A 23,141-nucleotide genomic window follows, 5' to 3' on the forward strand; every position below is an offset into this window, starting at 1 on the left:
CTCTAGTTTAGACATCAAAATCGACCTAGTAAATGCTGTCAATTTGACTTAGATACCGTCGTCAATTGATAGCAGTTTCCGGTAGTTTCTAAGTGACACTAAGGGCCTCATTCAGAGATTGATGCAATGACAATTACATACGCAGATCGAGAGATTGTTTGCCATCACTCATGCGTATAAGCGGCACTGCACGTGCTTAGCGTTTGTATTGCAATTACGGACGCACAGAGAAATCGATCACAGAGTGAGTGACAGGTAGTCAGCGTTTGGGGGTGTTCAGCAAAACGCAGGAGTATCTGACCGTTTAAAAACCATTACATGGGCGTGCATAATTAGCCCTTGCAATCTCCTATGCAGCCAAATCTGCGGCAGGTTAGACCTTCCGCAAGGGGAAGATGGCCGCTCGATGTGCATCAATGTTACCATCAATTACACAGGTAAGCAACGTCGTACGCAAATGAGAAGGCAGCGGTGGGCGTCCTTATGCTCAGGTAAGCTTTGGAACTATTTTCATGTTTTCGCAGCTGCGTTCCGTGCAAAATCACAGCTGCGATTGCATTAGCGTCCATCTCTGAATCAGGCCCCATGTTCAGTGAACATATTACTAAGGGGAATTGTTAGAGCCTAGGCACTTGAGTTCCCTGGGCAAGAAGGACACAGACGTCTGTCCAATGTCGTGAGGGGAGTGATAGTTTACAACACTAGAGGGAGCATTACCAACCTACGGTTGGGTCGAGGATAACCCTTTAGAAGCACTAGCTGAGCGCACTCCAACCCATTTCCCTCCCCAGATCCTGTCCATTCTCCCCATTGTGTTATTGATCTGTGTGTATTGAGCCTTCACAGAATCGCAGTACAGTCAATGGAGCCACCATGTGCCAGCTGTATAAACAAATTACCTGTATACTGAAAAGAGCTCACTGTAACATAATGTAGCAAATAAGCTTTATGTAGCCTCCCCTGGGCTTCTTCCCTGAGCTTCTGGGCTCCTTCCCGTTTTCTGGAATTTCTTCACAACACAGCAGGGCTGATGCAGAGCCATTTGCAGAGCGCATCCTGTGTGTATATGCATTCTCACCTAGACAAAGCTCACTGAGGACGTGTCCACCGAAATGCAGACGAAGATCTAGACACGAGAAAACACTCCTGCCTGGAGGCATATCTTTGCTTGCACTGGTGCAGTAGAATCTGGAGATGCGTAGAACTGCATATGGGTGAATATATGCATCTTTTTCCATACAGGCCCTATTTATTTACAACCCTTTTCGGGAGTTGATTCTGAGGAACCTCTACCTTACTGTCTCTTGCAGAAACACATACACAGCTGAAAAGGAAATAAGGCTTATTTATTAAAATGAAGGCCGGGTAACCTATGGCCTAACACCTGGCTAGCAGTGGGTAGTGCCTGTAAATGGTTCTCTCTACAAACAATGGTGGGAAAAGGTGCAACAGTGACTGTAACAGCTAAGACTATAAGTGCATAAAACTGAAAATAAAGGAGCAGTAGCAGCGTACAAATAATAATGCAATGGTAGTGCATAGACAAGCAGATATAATTGCATAACATTAGCACACTGGAATTAACTCTATGCACCTTAAGTCAGCAGTTAGCAGGAGATGTTAAAGGGGGTTGCAACATAAGAATGCAGGTATATATCCTGTAACACATTAATAGCAATGTCACTATCAAATTGGAGTTAGTAACATTCCTGTTGTCACAGACAGAAGGAATATTATGTTTTTTATACAAAATGGTTAAGTGTAGAGAACAGGGGTAGTCACTACTAAATGTACATTAGGGATAAGTCCCAGCAATTTTGGGCAATGCAAGCCAGTACTTCCGACTAAAACAGACTGTCCTACAGGGACTTTCCTCACAATATGGCAACGTGCAGGGAGAAAGTGCAATGTTGGCAACAGGCTCCTGGAACAATGACAACAGACAAATTGAATACTCCTGGAGTCACCCTAGATCACGGTGGGTGCCTGGATTTTCTTCCCCATGTGGATCTGGCTCACCTCCTCATCCTTCTGAACAAGACTTAGAGATCCTTTGCTAGTCGCAAAGGAAAGTCAGCAAGCCATTCTGTGACTTTTACTATCCCTTTCACAATTGTGTGTGGCAGATTGGCAGACATTGATTTATAGGGCTGATTTCTTAGCCATCGCACTTGCAAACTCCTCTATCACAGCGTCAAAGTTGATGGAACTTGTTACTTCGTGTTCGATAGAGAGAATCGCCATGTTTGAAAAACATTGTTGTCTGCTCGCAGACTTTAAGTAGTCCTCCACTGATTTCAGTTTACCAGCGCTCTCTCCACAAGGCGCTACCGTAACCGGGATACTAAGGAAAATGCGCAGAGCTATATCAATATTGGGGAATGCACAACTCAGGCACCTCTCATGTATGTGGTTCAAGATGGCCTGTGGTGTTGCCGTGCTGCAATCTGGGATGGTGGAAACCGCATAAGATTTGAAACTCTCGATCTCTGTCACAATTTCAGTGGCGTTAAGATCGTTACAGTACTTTGCTGCCAAGTCAGTAGCACGCATCTTCAGGTCGTTTAGCGGCATGTTTGTGAGGGCAGGCCCATTAAGGAATTCAAACTCGGAAGAAATCTCCCTCAGCGCTTCGCAACGCCACTTCAGCTGCTCAATAAGGGCGTCAATTACATTAAAGAATTTTCTTCTGAAGACCTGCTCAGTGGTCCTATCCAAATCTTCATCCTCCGCTTCATCATCGCCAATAATTCTTTTTCTCTTCTTAGGAAATTCTAGAGAAAGATCCATTGACTGAGCCTGATTTGTAGCCTCTTTGATTATAGTATCGACCCCTTCTTCACGTATATGCTTTAGTACGAGCAGAAGTCCACCTATCAGTTTTGCAGCTTGGTCAGCAGATATTCCCTTCTCTTGCAAAGTTTGGCTCACGGGGTCAATACTACTTAAAATTCGATCCCACATAATAAGAAAGCAAATGAATTGAAAATTAATGTAAAATATCAGGGTTTCGGCAGATGAAACAGTTTCTCCGCATGAAGTGTTTTCACATATCTCATGCAGTTCCTCAAGAACTCGGGGCAATTGGTCACTTAATGATTTGACTGCATAAGCTTTCGATGACCATCTTGTGTCACTCTGACCTTGCAGTGTGATTTTCAGAATACGGTTTAAGGTTTCCCATCTATTTGTTGAACCAAAAAAATTAAACAGACCATGAACAGCTCCAAAGAATAGCGCCATTTCTGGGCAGGAACTGGCTGCACGGACCCCTACTAAATTGAGTGAATGTGTAGAACCTGGAACAATTCTAGCCAGATTGTTAATTTTTTTCAGTCTTGCCTGCACTCTACTATATTTGCCAGCCATATGTGCAGCGTTATCGTAACACTGCCCGCGGATATTACCTGGATCTAATCCGTCCCTGCAAAGCTTTAGTCCTATTTCACCGGTGAGATCACTGCTAGTCTTCTCAGCCATCTCTATAAAGTCTACGAAGCTCTCTTCCACGATGCATTTTCCATCAGACACCCGGACATACCGGATTATTTGACACAGCTCTTCCTCGTTTGCTGTATCTGGAGAACAGTCAAAAATAACAGAAAAGTACTTGGCTTCTTTTATTCTGGTAATTATTTTTTGCCTCACTGTATTACCGAGGAGGTTAACAAACTCATTTTGGACGGCTGGCGGAAAATAGGAAACGCCCTTCTTATAATTTTTAATATGATTGGCTAACTCAGAATTGTAATGGCTCATGAGTTCCAGGAAACTAAATAATACTCCTGAATTGGGCTGTCCAATTGCGTCACGTGACCCAGGAAGCGCTATATTGTTTTTGGCACAGAAAATAATTGCATCACAAATTACTTTGAAAACGGTGTTCCACTTCTCTTTTTCAGGTTGAAATTCGGTAGCAATTCCATGACCCTTTTTTAATTGCATCTCCAAAGACCGCCAACTTAAGACATTTTGACGATGATCAGCCGAATTTTCATGTTCTGCTATCCTGGGGTTTAAATGTTTCCAATTAGAGAAGCCTTTCTGAGGGTTTGCAATATTTGGAGTAAGCTGCGATTTATTTCCAAAGAGCATACAGGGAAAACAAAAGACTGCCCTCCGCGCATCGGAATACATAAGCCATTGCCGCTCCACTGTTTCACCGTTAGGCATAGTTTTAAAAAACCAATCACGGCTAAATCGCCTTCCACCGCGATTGGCAGAGAGAGTGAAATTGGAGTCTTTCTGCTGCTCTGGTCCATGTTTCACTAAATAGCACCTGACTTTATCGGTTATGTCAGGCCATGAATGTGGATCTTCAAATTTAAGTCTTAACATTTTATTGTCTACACGGATGGTTGGGCCGTCTGTGTCATTTTCTGAATCAGAGCCCACGTCATCAGCTTCACTGGCGTCATGAAGTTCTTCCTTAATCTCTTGCTTAATATTAGCGATCTCTGGCAGTGGTGACGGCGCTTTAGAGCTTCCAGCATCATTATCGGGCTTTGTGAGCCAGTTTTGAAATTGATTGGAGAGCCTACGTTCTCTCTCTTCTCTCGCTCGCCTACGCTTCCGATATTCTGCACCAGATGGTTTCTTTGGGGGCATGGTTTGTTACTAGAAAAAAAAAAAATGCGAGTTTAATGGGGTGCTCTTACAAATTGATGGTCTCTTCAGACATTAAAACAATTTAAGGAGAATGAGGTGCCAATAGAAATATGCACACACACATTCAACAATCAGAAATCACCCACACACAAAAAAAAAAAAAAAAAAGGGGCACAGTACCAACCTCTACTGCTGACAAAATCTCCCAAATACACTCTTTCTGTAAATGAAATCCAGCATAATATATACACCCAGCAGTGAAAGCAGTGTATGGGATGGATGGGATCAATGCTTCTAGCTGACATGGAGCAAAACCCCACAATGAGCCATATCACATAATAAAGCTACATCAAAGAATTGTAGCCATAGCTCACCACCTGCGGGCCAACGTTTCAGGGTACACACAGAGTACCAGTCAAAAGCTTTAGAACACCCCCACTTTTACAGTTGTTTTTTTTTAGGATATAAGCATTTCAAGTCCATTGAATAACCAGAAATGGAACAAAAAAGGCAAGCAGTGAACTGGTAGAGGTTAAACAAAAAGGTTTTGGTTAGCAAAAATAGAACAATGTAAACTTTAGAGTTCTATATTAAAAAAAAAAAAAAATCAGGCTACTAGTAAATGGGGAACTTACAGCTGTTCTGCAGCAATAACAAAAAAAGGCGGCTTGTTTGGGCCAGGAAACACCGCTAGTGGACTGGATGGGTAAAAGGTCTTATGGACTGATGAATAAATATTTGAACACAGGGTTTTTGTACACAGTCGAGTAGGCAAAAAATATGAGATATGGTAAGAACTTACCCTTGTTATCTCTATTTCTACGAAGTCCATAGGGTTCCACAGGATACCTTGGGTATAGGTGTGACGTCAGTCGCAGGGCACCAAAGAGTTAAGCTTTCAGCCTCCCAGGATGCACTAGGTCCCCCTCCTATACCCCGGGCCAAGGCACCTCAGTTAGTTACCAAGCCATAGGCCGGAGAAGGAGAAGGAAGAGAGAGAACAAAGATCTGGACACATACAAGAATCACATTCTCACCAGAGGGAGACGGAAAACCGGTGACCAGAGCAAAGCCCATCTGCAGCACAGGTGCGACAGGGCGGGAGTCCTGTGGAACCCTATGGACTTCGTAGAAATAGAGATAACAAGGGTAAGTTCTTACCATATCTCATATTTTCTACTTCAGGGTCCATAGGGTATCCACAGGATACCTTGGGAATGTCCCAAAGCAGTATCCTTTAAGGGTGGGGACGCTCCTGTGCAGAAAGGAGAATCCGCCGCCCGAAGGAAGCATCCCGAGAGGCGAAGGTGTCAAACCTGTAATACCTCACGAAGGTATGGACAGAAGACCACGTAGCAGCCTTGCAGATCTGAACTGCCGAGGCACCACGTCGAGCTGCCCACGAAGGACCCACAGACCTAGTGGAATGAGCCTTCAGAGAAGGAGGGACCGGTAGGCCTTCATGAAGATAAGCTTCAGAAATAGCCATACGGATCCAGGCTGCCAAAGTTTGCTTTGAAGCAGGCCAACCCTTTTTACGGAAGCCATAGAGGACAAACAAAGCGTCCGACTTCCTAAACGAAGAAGTGCGGTCAACATAAGTCCTTAAGGCCCGCACAACATCCAAAGAGGCCTCACCCACGGAAAGACCCGGTGAGTTAAAGGCCGGAACAACGATTTCCTCGTTAACATGAAACTGGGAAACAACTTTGGAAAGAAACTCGGGCCGAGTGCGGAGCACTGCCCTGTTCCCATGAAAAACCAAGAAAGGGGGTCTACAAGAAAGAGCCCCTAACTCAGAAACACGTCTGGCCGAAGCAATGGCCAGAAGGAAAACAGTCTTAGCTGTTAGCCATTTAAGATCCACTGAGCCCAGTGGTTCAAACGGCGGTCCTTGGAGAGCCCTCAGGACCACAGCCAAATCCCAAGGCGCCACAGGTGGAACAAAGGGCGGCTGAATACGGAGAACACCTTGCATAAAGGTGCGCACATCCGGGATTGTAGCAATCCTACGGTGAAACCAGACAGATAGGGCCGAAACCTGTACCTTCAAAGAAGCAAGGCGAAGCCCATGATCTAGTCCCGCTTGCAGGAAGGCGAGAATCCGAGACAGACGAAACTCCCGCGGTGCATAACCTCTCGGTCGACACCACTGGAAGAACGTATGCCACACGCGATGGTATATCCTCGCGGAAGACGGTTTCCGAGCTCGTAACATGGTACGCACCACAGAGCTGGAAAACCCCCGGGACCTCAGCATGGCCGTCTCAACAGCCACGCCGTCAAAGACAGCCAAGTCAGGTCCGGGTGAAGGCAAGGACCCTGAGACAGAAGGTCCGGTCGTAGCGGCAACCGCAGAGGACTGTCCACGGACAGACCCTGAAGGTCTGAGAACCAGTGCCGTCTGGGCCACGCGGGAGCTATCAACAGGAGCGTCCCTCCTTCCTGTTTGAATTTCCGGATTACCCGTGGAAGAAGGGAGACCGGAGGGAACAGGTATGCGAACCGGAACGTCCACCGGACGGACAGAGCATCCACCAGAGACGCCCCTTCGTCTCTTGTGCGAGACCCGTACACCGGCAACTTGTTGTTGTGCCGGGACGCCATGAGGTCGATTTCTGGAAGACCCCACCTGTCCACCAGTAGTTGAAAAACGTCCGGGTGCAGGGACCATTCCCCTGGATGAACGTCCTGGCGACTTAGAAAGTCCGCCTCCCAATTTAGCACTCCCGGGATGAAGACCGCTGATATGGCCGGAAGATTGCGCTCCGCCCAAACCAGGATCCGAGAGACCTCTACGAGAGCCGCCCGACTGCGAGTTCCTCCTTGCCTGTTTATGTAGGCCACGGTGGTAGCGTTGTCCGACTGGACCTGCACCGGGTGACCCTGGAGAAACCGCTGAGCCTGCAGGAGAGCATTGAAGACCGCACGGAGTTCCAAGATATTTATTGGAAGCTCCGCTTCTGTCGGCGTCCACCTGCCCTCTTTAACCACCACGCAAAGGACAGGCGAACCTCCGGGGTGAGCACAATCATCTGCAACTTCAGAGACTGAGTAAGCCCGTTCCACTTGGACAGGATCAGGTGCTGCAGAGGTCACCCGGCGGCTGTGCAGACAACTGCGCACCCTTGACTGTAAAGCAGAGATCTTGTCCTCCGTCACGAAGATCCTTTGCTGTCCCGAGTCCAATAAGGCTCCAAGATGCAGAATCCTCCGAGACGGGATTAGAGTGGACTTCTGCCAGTTGATTAGCCAGCCGTGCCGTTGCAGCAGTGCAATGGTCAGGTCCAAGTGGTGTAACAGGAGCTCTGGAGATCCTGCCACCAATAACAGGTCGTCCAAGTACGGCAACATGCGGACTCCTTGCAGCCGCAGAGAAGCCGCCATGACCGCCATCACCTTGGTGAAAACACGTGGTGCTGTCGCCAGGCCAAAAGGTAATGCCCGAAACTGGAAGTGGTCGCTGCGGATTGCAAACCGAAGGAACTCTTGATGGCGCAAAAGAATAGGGACATGCAGGTAAGCGTCCTGTATGTCCAATGACACCATGTAGTCCCCAGGTTCCAGCGCCAGAATGATGGACCGTAGGGTCTCCATCCGAAACTTCGGGACCCGCAAAGACTTGTTGAGTGCTTTGAGGTTGAGAATCGGATGATATGACCCATTGGGTTTCTGTACCAAAAATAGATTTGAATAGAAACCCTGGCCCCTCTGGGAGAATGGAACAGGCACAATAACTCCAGCCTGGAGCATAGTGTGCAATACCTTCCGCAGCTCCGTAGCCTTGTTCCGGTCTGATGGTAGACCCGTGGTGAAGAATCGAGCCGGGGGTCTGTGCCGGAAGGAGAGGGCGTACCCGTGGGAGACCACCTCCACAACCTAAGTGTCTGTCGTAGTGAACGACCAACACCGGGAGAACTGCAGCAGGCGGCCTCCCACCCTGAGATCCCCCAAAGGGAGGCCCGGACCGTCAGGCCGCAGGCTTGTCATCTGGCTTGGGGCCGGACGTCTGGTACTCCATGCCTGTTTCCGGGGCTTGACCGATTTCTTAGGGCCAGCCTGTCGAGGAAACGACTGTGGTTTGGGCCTGCCCTGGGCCCTAGATGACCGAAAGGACGATGGTCCAGAACCAGAAGGAGCAGCGGCCGACGGGAGACAAGCAGATTTGGCTGCCGCCAGCGTGGCCACAATCTTATCCAGATCCGGACCGAAGAGAACTTCTCCAGTAAACGGCAACGCTTCCAGACCTTTCTTAGAATCTGCGTCCGCCTTCCAGGATCGCAGGCACAAGGTGCGACGAGCAGCTACCGCTGCTGAAGAAATTCTAGACACCAGAGTACTAATGTCTAGAGCCGCCTCGTTGATGTAGGTGGCCGAATCACGGAGATTGCCAATCAACTCCGCCTGTTCGGCCGGACAGTCGGATTCAAAAGAAGCCTCTAATGAATCCGCCCAGCGCTCCATCGCTCTGGCAACCCAGCAAATGGCCATAGCCGGCCGTGCTGCCCCCCCTGCAAGGGAATAAGCGGACTTCAGGCAGATTTCTACCTTGCGGTCCATAGCATCCTTAAGGGAGGACATGGATGGCATCGGCAATGTGGCACTACGGACAAGACGGGTCACGTGAGAATCCACCTGTGGAGGGGGATTCCCACTTAGCAAAATAATTATCCGCGAACGGATAAGCCACCGCCAGGCGTCTCTGCGGCTGGTATCTTTTGCCAGGTTGTTTCCACGCCTCCTCTAAATGGTCCACTAACTGACCCGAAAGAGGAAAGACTGTGGCATCGCCCTTCACATCTTTGAAAAAGGCATACTTAGATTTAGCCGCTGGGGGAACTTCGTCCTCAATCACCAAGGCTGTGCGGACCGCCCGAATAAGTCCAGGAATATATACTTTGGACTTAGCATCAGCGTCCTTAGTATGGAGAGGTTCCTGATCGTAAGGATCCAGAATCTCCCCATCATCAGACGTCCCTTCGTCATCCTCATAAGGAGCGGACAGAGACGCCACCGGCCTTTTATGAGGCCGCATCACAGACTCCCCTTGCAACACATCCGACAAGTGCTGTACAGAACTCGTCAGGGAGTTAACCCACGCTGGCTCCTGAGAACCCGGGAGCGGGGAAATAGGGAGACTGTGGGGTACCACCAATTGTCGTGGGAACCCCTGCATGGGTGACGACACCACAGACTGCTGGGACAAACCCATCGGAGTAAACGCGGGCTGCGGAGCTAACTGGCCCACTAAAGCTGTTAACGCCTGAGCGAAACAAGCCCAGGGCGGCTCCTGTACCGGTGCTGTAACCGTAATAGGCCGCGCCATGGACAAACACTGCCGGCAAAGGCCCTCCGCGCTACCCTCCCCCTCCGCTAACGGTACTTTGCACGTGGTACACTGTAGCCGGAGGGGAAAATCACTTTCAGACATGATGGCACCACGTATGTGACCTCTCTCACCAATTAAGTATTAAATAGGCGAGAGACCACCCTGCAGCACCGCACCGCAAGGGCTTTAGCAGAAAGAACAGGGGCAGTAATAAAGCTGACAGTTTTGAGAAGATAAAGTTACAGGCAGCAGCGCTAGCACAGTCACATACAATGCAGAGAAATAACAATTCCTGCACTAACAGCGCTGATCACTCAACTACACAGACACAGGGCCTGGTAGGACACAGCGCTGCATACACAGACCTGAGCCACAGCGGAGGAGAGGTATGCGGGGGGACCCAGACCACGATGCTTCCTTCCAGGCTTCCAGCAGCGTTCACCATGCGTTGCAGAGAAGATGGCCGCCGAGGAGCAGAGAGAAGCTGGCCTGGGGGAGGAGCGCTGACACAGGACCAGTCAGCACAGTGCAGAGAGGGCTGTGTGCAGTGGGGGAGGCGCCGGCTGTGAGACAGGGAAGGCGCGCTCCCCTGGCATGCATTTAACCCCTGGGACGCCGCAGCGCTACCGCTCTGCTGCGGTCCGCTGTCCCAGGGGGTAGTGGAAAGAGCAGGTTCAGTACCTGGCTCCACGCTGCAGCCAGTCCCCAGGGAGCCCCCTGCCTGGGGACTTAGGACCATGTGACCAGCGGGGACCCACCGCGGGACCCCGCTGCTTACCTTTGTCCCCCTTGGATCCGGCCATGGTCCGGAACATCTGGGGTCACCGCTAGTTGTGACCCCAGATGCTCACCAGCATCCCCGGATCGGTACCGGCGTTCTGGTACCGGCTGGGGTGTAGGGAAGACAGCATGGACGTCAGGACTGACTGTCCATGCTGTACATCCAGATGTGCAGCCACAGCTGCACTGAAGAAAGCTTCAGGGGCTCTTCTAGCCCCCACTCCGACAGGTGCACCCGACGCCGGCCGGGCACCAAACTAAACTGAGGTGCCTTGGCCCGGGGGCGGGGTATAGGAGGGGGACCTAGTGCATCCTGGGAGGCTGAAAGCTTAACTCTTTGGTGCCCTGCGACTGACGTCACACCTATACCCAAGGTATCCTGTGGATACCCTATGGACCCTGAAGTAGAAAGATTGTTCTTCTGTGTGTAGGGTTTGTTTTGCCATTTTAAAGCATTGCTTTTAAATTTCAGGCTTAAACAAACCAAGTAGTGGCGGCTTTTACAAGCCACTGCTTAGCACTTAAACCCGTGACACCAACTTTTTAACATATTTGAGGAAGTGTGATGGTCTGAGGCTCTTTAACTGGACCCAGAGTTGGCGACTTGCACAGAGTGACTGACACACTGAAATAAAAGGCCTACCACAGCATTTTGTAGTGCAATGCAATACTCTATGGTCTACGCCCAGTTGGTAAAGAGTTCACACTACAGCAAGATAATGACCCAAAACATACCTCCCGGAAAAGACAGTAGCCTTCAAATCATGCAATTGCCATCCAAGTCTGCAGACTTAGGGGTGTATGTACTAAGGGGTCTATTTACTAAGCCTATGATGGAGATAAAGTGAACAGAGCTAAAGTACCAGCCAATCAGCTCCTAACTGCCATGTAATCGGGTGTATGAAAAACACCATGTATACTTTATCTACGTCCACTTTATCTCCATCCAAGACTTAATAAATAGACCCCTAATTCTTGGAGAGGGATAAAGTGGACGAACATAAAATAGCAACCAATCAGATCCTGTCACTTTAGAGGCTGTATTTGAAAAAAATGACAGGAGCGGATTGGTTGGTATTTTATCACTCTCCAAGGCTTCGTACATAGACCCTATAAACCCCATTGAGCTGGTTTGGGATGAACTGTATAGGAGGGTGAAAGCAAAGCAACCTACATTTGTGGGAACTTCTTCAACAAGTACTTCCTAAACAATATTTGATTTTCAATATAGAAAGAATTGCGCAAGCTTTATTTATAAACAAAATCTTAACAATATAATTTAATTACTACTAAAATGCCCGGTTTGTATAAGTGCTCATACCCTTAGAGTAACAGTCATAAACTTGCTTAGGTACAACCAGTAACCATCCAGATCACACAATATTCATTGGCCAACACCTTAAATCAATTGTAGTGCTTTCTAAAGGGCACAGGATAACGCTGTGGAAAGGCTCAAGTTAGGAAAAGGATACAGAAAGATTTAAAAAAAGGCTACTCTTTGAATAACTTTCAAAGCATTATTAAAAAAGTGGAAAGCGTATGGCACCACAAACACCTTGACTAGATTGGGTTGTACCTCCAAACTGGACGACAGAGCCTATTGAGTAGGGAAGCTGCCAAGAGGCCAATGGCAACTTTGAAGGACGTACAAGTATATATGGCTGATATTAGTCAGTTTGTGCATGTAACAACTGTCTCACAAGTGTTACACAAAGATGGTCTGTATAGCACAGTGACCAGAAAGCAGCCACCAGTAAGTCTTCTTTGCACTATGCAACAAACTTGGAAGACGTGGAAAAAGGTTGTATGGTGAGATGAAACCAAGACTTTTTGGACTGATCTCCAAGAAGCAAGTTCAACTGTTTTGCATGGCGTTCTCTCGTCACTTTAAACAGGGCAATTTTCAATTGTTTTGTGCTGGCAAGCGCCCATTACTTTTCACGCATGGTTTATGCTGCAGCAACAACTGACATACACAACTGGAGCTGTGGCCTCGCTACAAAAATTTAAATCGCCCCCCCACATCATTATGTTTGGCAAAAACCAAACAGAGACCACCACTCAAAACACACCATACCTACAGTGAAATATGGTGGTGACAACATTATATTTGTGACTGGGCCATTGGTCAGAATTGAATGGATGCTACCAGCATGACGACAACTCTAAAATACTGTCAACAAAACAGCGGCTTAAGGATAGGAAGGTGAATGTCCTTTAAGGTCGGCATACACACCCAGATAAAAAGCCTGTCAAACCGACAGACATTTTATCTGGCAGCCTCCCAGCCCGCAGATGTCCGTGGTATACACTGTGAGATATCTCACAGTGTATTAGCCCCGACATCTGCGCTCCGCCCCCGGGGGAGGAGATAATTCCCAGCTCCTTCCATGGGAAGGAACACAGGAAATGTCTGTCTATCGGCAGCGGCTGGGAATACACTGCCCGATGCGGCCAACATTTTACCTCATAAGTATCGCATCGGACGGGCATGCTGGACAATCCGGCATGCCCAACCAAGCGATACTTAACCCTCGGACGCCCGCACACATGCTACAATTATCGGGGCGATCCGCAGATATCGGGCGGAACGCCCCGATAATTGTAGCGTGTATGGCCAGCATTAGTAGCCAAGTCAGAACCCTGACTAAAATCTGCAGATTGACATGAAAAGAGCATTCCATTGCCGCTGACCACAAAATCTGACCGAACTTGAACAATTCTGCAAGGAAGATTGGTTAAATATTCCCCAATGTGCTCAAAGCTGGTAGAGACATATCCAAACAGACCGAGTAGTTACAGAAAAACCCGGCTCTACAAAGTATTAAATCAAGGGAAGGATCACTTTTCCATTCCTTTATTCTAGTTTTTCATTTTTATTTTATTTATTTTTTATAAGTTTTTAGAACCGTTGCCTTTTTTTCATAAGTTAAACATTGAAGGGTGAAATGTATAATTAAAGCTAGAAAATTTTTAATTCATTTATTTTATTTTTCTGGGTGTAATTTAACAAACAGAAAGGATTTTGAAAGGGTATGATGATTATATAAGCACTATATATTTAAAAAAAAAAAAGATTTGATATTGTTTTTAATTACAATTGTTTGTCTGTTCTAGGCTTTAAATTCAGAGTACATTGAGGCACTGAACTGCATAAATTTCAATAAAAACTGGAAAATTGGGGTTGTTCTAAAATGCCTGACTAGTGTATATGTCTCATATATTAGGCTTCAATTAAACGGAGGAGCAAACAGCCACAGGCGCCGGACGTCTTTCGCCCAAAATGGGTCTTCGTCCCAAACTAAGACGCACCAGCAGACTGCGACGATTCATTTGATATGTGACACTTGTACATCTGTGTGCGACTGAGCCTGTATACTAAGCACAACGAAATTTCAGCGGAAAATAACAGCAGCCGGTGATTCCTAGCACTTTGTATACAGATTCAGACTCAGTCACACACAGATATAAAAGTGTCTCACATCACATTAATCAGTGCAGTCTCGTAGTGCGTCTTAGTTACATCACATTGCAACTAAGACACTTTCATTTTTGGTTGAGAAAGACGCCCAGCGCTAGCAGAGTGGCATGGGACCTGGCGAGCGGAGAGGGGCTGTTTGGCCAACTGCAGCAATAGGGTATGAGGACACATCTGTAGATGGTGCACATTTGTATCTCCTAGTCGTTGGACTTTGGGCCTGATTCAGAGCTGCTCGCAAGTGGCTCAATGGTTACCCACTGAGCACGCGCCGTGTCCGGCGTGCGCGAGCCCCGCTGAGCGACTGAAGGTCAGTCGCTACGGGGCTCGCAACAAGACGGGGCGGCTGTCAATGTTGATTGACAACTCGCCCCGTTTTGTGGGTGGTTAGGGGAGGGTGGTCGGACAAACGCAGGCGTTCCCTTAGGAAGCCTGGCGTTTGTAGTTGGGGTTACTGACATCAGTAGTGATGGCAGTAGTGGACTTCCTGCTTTATTATAGCAGGAAGTCCACTCGGGCTTGTGGGAGCCGAGTCCCTACCCAAGGTTCTTGTCGCAAGCCCGATGGTCGCGATAATTGCAGCGGGACTCCAGCTTTGCGAGCGGCCGGACACACTCACTAAAAAAAAAAAAACGCCCAGATTCAGAGCGAGCGGCTCTGAATCAGGCCCTTTGTCCTATCTGCAAATGCATACATACATGCATAATGCAAACTTGCTCCTCCCAACAATATAAAACTGCAATTAACACGTGCAAAACACAAACCAATTCTCACATGTATACAAATAGATATATATATAAAAAAAAATGCTGTATTATTGCATTAGGCTTGAAAACTTGAAAATCAGCTTGAAAACTTGTAGCACAAACCAATAAACACTATGCAATATATTAAGTACACCCACATGTATGTAAGCTAGACTAATTTATTTAGCTTTAATACAAACTTGTTTACATAAAAAAAAAAATATGTATAAATGAGAGAGTGACATACCACATAAACACGCGGCCTGCCCACTATGGGCTGAGACAGGTCAGTCAGTGTTTGTTCTTCCAAAGAAGACTTCAATATGGTGATGCATAGACAGATATCCTCTCTGTGGGCGGAAAGTAAATATAATATAAATATAACTTGTGCTAATGTTCAGACTGTCAAGTGGGGTGATGTTTTTCCAGGGGTAAATTGCATGGTACTCCAGCTGCTGTGTAACAACACATTCCTAGTGTTCACTCTAAGTCCAGCGCCGGATCTAGAGAAACCTGCTCACAGATACCAGCACCACCTCCTGCGCCCACAGGCACCAGCACCACCTCCTGCGCCCACAGATACCAGCACCACCTCCTGCGCCCACAGATACCAGCACCACCTCCTGCACCCACAGATACCAGCACCACTTCCTGCACCCACAGATACCAGCACCACTTCCTGCACCCACAGATACCAGCACCACTTCCTGCACCCACAGATACCAGCACCACTTCCTGCACCCACAGATACCAGCACCACTTCCTGCACCCACAGATACCAGCACCACTTCCTGCACTCGCAGATACCAGCACTATATCATGCGATTACAAGCACCAGCACCACCTCCTGCGCCCACAGGCACCAGCACCATCTCATGCACCCGCAGATACTAGCCCCAACTTATGCACACTCAGGGCCTTATTAAACAACGAGTTTTATCACTCAAAATAAGTGATAAACCTTGCTGTGTATGATAAATGGTGCTCCAGCCAATCAGCTCCCAACTGTCATTTGTTTGAAAAATGACAGTTGGCAGCTGATTGGCTGGAGCACCATTTATCATACACAGCAAGGTTTATCACTTATTTTGAGTGATAAAACTCGTTGATTAATAAGGCCCACAGGTACCAGCAGCACCTCCTGCACTCACAGATACCAGCAGCACCTCCTGCACTCACAGATACCAGCAGCACCTCCTGCACTCGCAGGTACCAGCACCACCTGCTGCAGACATTGTTGCCAGGCAGCACCACACACAATAACTCACCTTCGTGCACGTGTGCTGCACAAGCCGCATAAACAACAAAGTTCCAACTTCCTGAACACACAAGTTCCCAACATTCCCCGCAGCACTGATTCCCCCAGCATGCACTGTTCCACAGCTATTCTTAAAGCGGCAATGCCAGTCACGACGTAAGGAAATGACATGGTGTAAGAAACTACAGTGGTGTCAGCTAGGATGTGTTGCAAAAATAACGTCAACACCTTTGTGCAGGTTTTAGCAGTGCGATCTGGTATGTTCGGAGATAAGTTATATTTTTTAACGTTTGCCAAACTTGTTCTTTCCGGGAAATGTCATGTTTCTATTGTTAGCATCACTGGAATAGTGATAATGATCGGGTCCCTGTAGTTAGTTTTTCTGCCATTAGAGGGCGCTAGATTAGATGTGTCTGTAAATCATGTTATTACTATTGTATCAGTCTGTAATGTTTCTGTTTTTGATAATGCATAATATTTGTACGCTATTAAAAATGTATAAATTTGCAAAGAAATAACAATGACATTTTTAATAATTACCAATTACTTACTAGGAAGATGGATTTTTTTATTTTATTTATGTGGGAAAATTACATTTGAAGCCACTTATACCCCTTTTCCACCAAAATCCCTGGTGTGACCCAGGATTTGGAACACATTTCCAAGCCGGGTCAGACTCAGGATTTACCCCATTTCCACTGCGGCACTCCCACACTGAGGACACCACCGGCACCCCTGCACTGCCGACACTGTTAGCACACATACACTGAGGACACCGCTGGCACCCCCGCTCTGCCGACACTGCCGGTACCCTACACTGAGGACACTACCGGCACCCCTGCACTGCTGCCCCACTTACTGAGGACACCGTCAGCGCCCCCACATTGCCGACACTGCTGGCATTCCCACACTTACTGAGCACACCACCAGCACCCCTGCACTGCCGACACTGTAAGCACACATGAACTGAGGACACCGCTGGTACCCCTGCTTTGCCGACACCATCGGCACACTGCACTAACATTGTCAGCACCCACGCACTACTTGCCCAACTGCTGCCACTCCCACACCGAGGGTATCCCTGCACAGCCGACACTGTCAGCACTCCTGCACTGAGGAAACCACTGGCACCCCCGATCTGCCGACACTATGCAATCAGGACACTGCCAGGGCCCCCACTCTGCCAACACCACCACACTGCCAACACTGATGGCATTTCCACATTGAGGACACCACTGGCACTCTCGCATTGAGGACACCGCCAGCACCCCGCACTGCCGACACTGCTGTCACAGTAAGTGCACTATTGGTGTATCCAACCCACACTGTTTAACACACTGCATCCGTGTTGGAACTTGGAAGCTGAACTGCCACATGTTATTGCCGCCCACTGTGTTGCTTAGCTTAGTCAGCCAGCTAGCTGGATGCAACCTTTTGGCCTTAAAGAGATGAAAAAAAATAATATTGTGAGGCGGTCAAAATTGATTGGAAATGACTGGAAATAAATGTTAATGAGGTTACTAATACTGTAGGAACAAAAACAGGCCTATTTTATGTTATTTTAGCTGTTTTTATGATATTTTAAATAAAAATCCAGATCCAAAACCAAAACCGAAAAACAAAACACGGAGGTGAGGTTTTGGCAAAACCAATCCAGATCCAAAACCAGGCGAGATCCAGATCCAAAACCAAAACACGAGGGTCGGCGCACATATCTAGTAGATAAATCTATATGATATAGATAGATAGATAGATAGATAACAGTAGTGAAATACAGGCAGGTTGTTAGATATTATCTCCTCACACAGTGGGGCTTCGGCAGGCCCAAAAAATGGGGCCAACGCGTCCCTGTTTTCTGTGACGCTTCCTGTCGCCGTCCGCAACGCCAGCAGCATGTCAATCATGCTGCACCGTTTGTGGCACTGGGAGCGACATGGAAACCCCAGATCGGCACATTCTCAGTGCGGCTTCTTCGCATTTGCAGATCTAAAAACAGAGCCTATGGCTGGCGGACGTGTGGGGCAGACATGGCCGCTGCTCAGCGTCCACAATCATAGCTCAGCTGACAGGTCCAATTGGGCCCATCAGCAGCAAACAGTAAGCGGGCATGTGGGAGAACATCCAGCAGCGGTTTGCGAGGGCGGGCACCTGGACGGCAGCTAGTAGTTAGCGCCGGGCCAGCATGTACCAGGACACGGCCTGCCAGCCTGAGGGATGGTGCTGTGCTGAGATAGAGGTGCTGGGTCATGTAAGGAGTGCCATCATGCTGTGCTAGGTGAGGGTCGTGGTGATGGATGCTGGAAGTGGGGTGATGAGTGGTGTGCTGTGTTGGGTGATGAGTGCTGTGCTATATGCTGTGCTGGGAGAGAGCTGTTGTGCTTTGATCTGTTCTGGAAGAGGGGTGCTGTGGTGGGAGAGGGATGAAGGGTGCTGTGCTGGGAGAGGGGTGATGATTGCTGTGATCTGTGCTGGGCTGGAGGAGGGGTGCTGTTATCTGTGCTGTGCAGGGAGAAGGGTGCTGAGTGATGGGTGCTGTTATCTGTGCTAGGAGAGGGGTAAGGGGTGATGTGATGGGTTCTGTGTTAGGAGAGAGGTGCTGGGAGCACAGCACAATGGGGGAAGGGGCCACAGCAAAGTGAGGCCATGCCCCTTCTGTGAGGCCACACCCCTTTTCAGGATCCCATGGGGTGGAACACCCAGAATCTTGCCTAGGGCACTAACTTGGCTAGAGCCGGCTCTGTCTAACAACATCAGAGATATGTGTAAACATCAGGTTTACGTGCTGTACATCTCTGAATGAAGCCTGTAGCGTCCATCTCTGAATCAGGCCCTAAATGCAGAGTTGTTCATATTGATGCGACCACACCACAGTTATCCGTATGCTTGGTTTCATCATAGCCATAATCCTTATTATTATTATTTTAGACATTCAGGTTGATTTCCAATACAAATAGTACAATTTAGATTGACCACTATTGAGCGCATTTCATCCCTATCCCTTTTAAATAATCCTTATTAGCCCTATCCCTGGTGCAAGAGATCCAATGCACCATTCTGCTTAGCCCCCAATTCTATCAACACGCTTTTGGCCAATCAGTTGCACCTCGTCATTCGCAAATGGGAGATGTGATGAAGTTGCGTATGACGCAGCATCACCCGTATATTTGCAAACGCTCACGATCAAAACACCCGAGTTTCATCTGCAAAATGAGGTTGCATCAGCCCCAGTGTGCCTGCAGTGAGTGTACTCTTTCTGGGCCAGATAGAATTATAAAGGATTCATTTCTAATTAAACAGTTTACTATGATTAATAGTGGGGTTGAGATTCCCTCACCATAAATATAGTGCACTGATCCATTTCATTGATGTACAGTACTGATCTTTATGTTTAATTTAAACTAGGATTCACAATAAACATATATTTTATATGGTAACTTAGGGCCTGATTCAGCAAGGAACACAGGGCCTGATTCAGAGCCGGATACTCTGACCAGAGCACTCGCCCTGAATCAGGGCCCTCCAACCTAAACTTGGAGCGGCTTCCTGGCCGCTCGCATAGCTGTGGGTGACCACCCACAGCATATGCGAGCGGCCAAAAAGATGGTCGCGGGTCTCGCGCATGCGCACGACGGAGCAGCCTCTGTCGTGCACATGCGCATTTGGGTACCATCGACCCGCTTGCGAGCGTCCTGCGCTCGCGAGCGGGTCTGAATGAGACTCACAGTTGCTTATATGCATGCAATCGGTCGATTGTTGCATACTGCGCATGCGTATGCATCGCAGTGCGTGAGCGCAAATTAGCCATTGCAATCCAGACTGCGATCGCAGTGACTACGCAGACCCTTGGCAGAGTGATTGACAGTAAGTGCCGTTTGTGGGTGGTGATGGGGGGGAGGGGCTGGTCAGGCGAACGCAGTTGTGCCAGTGCAATTCAACGCCGTTGCATTGGCGTGCATAAATTATCCACTCCGATACCAGATGCTGCCTGAGGCCTCGTAGCGTGCGCTGAAGTAAGCAATTCCTGAGTAAGGTCTGGGCTTCATTAACTGTCTGATGTTACCGATTGTTTCTCTATGTTGGCCAAGTATACGGATGTGAGTAAGGAGAAGTGGGCGTCCTTATGTCAGGCTGCGATCGCAATGCGAATGCAAACATTTACATGTCACCGCTGATATTAGCAACTGCATTGTATGCGTATAAGCAGAATAAGCAGAATAGCGATCCACTGTGAATCAGGCCCTTTAAAAAATAGAGAACCTGTGATTTGTGCTAAGACTGCAGTTTAAAGATAGACAGTTTTATAGTACAAATCAATATGTTCTTGCCTAGAACAAGCCCAGTAGGATAGAGCTCAAGGGCTAACTTACACCTTTGTTCCTAATATTGTAGTTATTTAAAAAGACGAAAACGTCAATGATTTACCATTGGGGTTCCAGAACCATTTCTCTCAGTTACTGTGCTGCAATATTCCCAGGGTGAAGCAATTCACTAGAAATAGTTTTTCTTAGCATGTTGGCTCAACAGACATAATATAACGTAGATGTTATTACAGCCAGGAAATACAGCTAATTTAATGGGCACACAACATAATGCTATTTGAAAGAATGGAAAGTGGTATAGCTAGACCAAGGAACAGGTGTTAAAATAAATATATCTTAATAGTGAAGCTGTATCATTCATTATATGGCCATTCATCAATGTCCTCTGTGTTGGATAAAATAATAAGAGCTATATTTACTAAAGTGCGGGTTTTTAAAAGTGGAGTTGTTGCCCATAGCAACCAATCAGATTCTAGCTATTATCTTCTAGAGGGTGCTAGATAAATAAGTAGAATCTGATTGGTTGCTATGGTCAACAACTCCACTTCTAAAAACCTGCACTTTAGTAAATATACCCCTAAGTCTCTGTGACTTGCTCTTTATAGCTAAGTCTGTTTTTGAGCACTCATTTGCAGACAGATGAATCTAGCCAGTGTGATATGACAAATACATCTTAAGGTGCGTATCCATTAGGCAATGGGGTAACGAAAGTAGGTTTACGACATCGTAATCATTCAGTCGTTCCTCACCCTGTAGGTGCCCACACTGAACGATATGTCATTCAGTGCAGGCACCCTCCCTCATCCCTGAACATGCCGAATGTGTCATTATCGGCAGATTGACCGGCATGTTCAGGCGATGATTGATGTTGAAAATGACCAGCGGGAGCACGCATCGCTGGTCGTTTTCGACCTTTTCATGCCCGATTCATACACGATTAACGAGCGATTGAATGATTACGATGTCGTAATCGTTCAATCACTTTGTTTTATCAGCAAGTGGATATGCGGCTTTACCCTAAGTATTAAAATATGATGCCAATCTTTTGTGTGATGAGTGTCCCAGTAAAACATTTTTACTTCTGATGCAGGGTTGAAAGCATGGCCTTAACTAGGGGTGTGCAAGTTTTTGCAGGTGTATCATGTGTGTTTTCACACTGTGCATGCTCTGGAAATGAGCACATGGGCAATGTAGTGATGTACTCAACTCAGTGCATATCCACTTGAGGCTTGAAGGGGTGTAACTAACCAGGCCCGCTGACAGAGGGAACAAGGGGGACACTAGTACAGGGCCCCGAGATTCTGAGGGGCCCCGAACCCTCAGGAATTTCAGGATCCAAGATCATGTCCCCCCCTTGCCTCTGCAGACAGTTACCCAGGGCACCCGGCACAGCGATTGCGGGCAGATAACTCCCGACTAGTCCCGGGCCCCGGCAAACACAGGGAGGCCAAATTGGCGCAGCGTGCGTGACGTCATGACGTTGTGCCGCTGAATCAGACCAAGAAGCCGCCGGATGTGAGAGCCGCCAGAGAAGACAGAAAACTTCAGGCAAGCACAGCAGGTAAGTGTTCGTAGAGGCCGGGCACGACTAGAGAGTCACGAGTTGGATAGTGGGGAGCTACAGATGCATGGGGGAAGAGGGGGGGACATGTGCCAGGGGCTGGGTAAGAGGGGGAGATGAGTCGGGCTGAGGAAGAGGGGGATAAGTAATGGGCTGGGGAAGAGGGGGACATGTGCCAGGAGCTGGGGAAGGGGGGGACATGTGCCAGGAGCTGGGGAAGAGGGGGACATGTGACGGGCTGGGGAAGAGGCGGACATGTGACAGGGGCTGGGGAAGAGGGGGACATGTGCCAGGAGCTGGGGAAGAGGGGGACATGTGACGGGCTGGGGAAGAGGGGGACATGTGACAGGGGCTGGGGAAGAGGGGGACATGTGACAGGGGCTGGGGAAGAGGGGGACATGTGACGGGCTGGGGAAGAGGGGGACATGTGACAGGGGCTGGTGCTGTGTGTGACACAGGGGCTGGGGAAGAGGGGTGTGTGACACGGGATGGGGAAGAGGGGTGTGTGCCGCAGGGTCTGGAGAAGAGGGGGGTGACACAGGGGCTGGGGAAGAGGGGTGTGTGACACAGGGGCTGGGGAAGAGGGGGGTGACACGGGCTGGGGAAGAGGGGTGTGTGACATACACAGGGGCTGGGAAGAGGGGTGTGTGACACGGGCTGGGAAGAGGGGTGTGTGTGAAGGGCTTGGATAAGGACTAGGAGAGGGTAAAAGGGGCCCCAAAAACATGAGTACCGGACCCCAAGATTTCTGTTGCTAGCACTGTAACTAACTAAACTGTTATTGGCAATCTCTCATAGGCTAAGTTCACAGTGGGCTTGTTGGCAAAATTGTAATCGTCTCCAAACTACAGTCACACTGGAAGTCCAGATTAATGGGAGCTTTTGACCTGACAGTCCCTGATACTGTTGCAATTGCTGCCCATTCTGCAGGGTGTGGATTAATAGATAGGCAGTAATAATGTAAACAATGTCTAGATAGACACCAGATGTTAGACAGTCAATAGGTCGACTGGGACAAAAAGTTGCCAGGGACTAAAGGTCGACACACTAAACACTTACTGG

The 23,141-nt window shown here is 48.1% G+C and overlaps 1 protein-coding gene across 1 annotated transcript; it reads right to left on the reverse strand.

Moving 5' to 3' along the window:
• Positions 1 to 23: 23 nt before the first annotated feature.
• Positions 24 to 16,302, reverse strand: LOC148501402 (zinc finger MYM-type protein 1-like). The gene is made up of 3 exons (XM_088450551.1): positions 16,210 to 16,302; positions 15,189 to 15,291; positions 24 to 4,617 (listed from the first exon to the last, which is right to left on the reverse strand). Exon 3 carries the CDS (start codon positions 4,606 to 4,608, stop codon positions 2,143 to 2,145), a length of 2,466 nt encoding a protein of 821 aa, XP_088306677.1. The 5' UTR covers positions 4,609 to 4,617; positions 15,189 to 15,291; positions 16,210 to 16,302; the 3' UTR covers positions 24 to 2,142.
• Positions 16,303 to 23,141: the final 6,839 nt, after the last annotated feature.

This window comes from Taudactylus pleione, unplaced genomic scaffold (genome assembly GCF_031769625.1).
Source record: "Taudactylus pleione unplaced genomic scaffold, aTauple2 ptg000519l, whole genome shotgun sequence".
Lineage (NCBI taxonomy): Eukaryota > Metazoa > Chordata > Amphibia > Anura > Myobatrachidae > Taudactylus > Taudactylus pleione.

Coding starts and splice junctions, on each gene's coding strand:
- LOC148501402 (XM_088450551.1), bottom strand. CDS start 4,608: ATGCCCCCAAAGAAACCATCTGGTGCAGAATATCGGAAGCGTAGGCGA.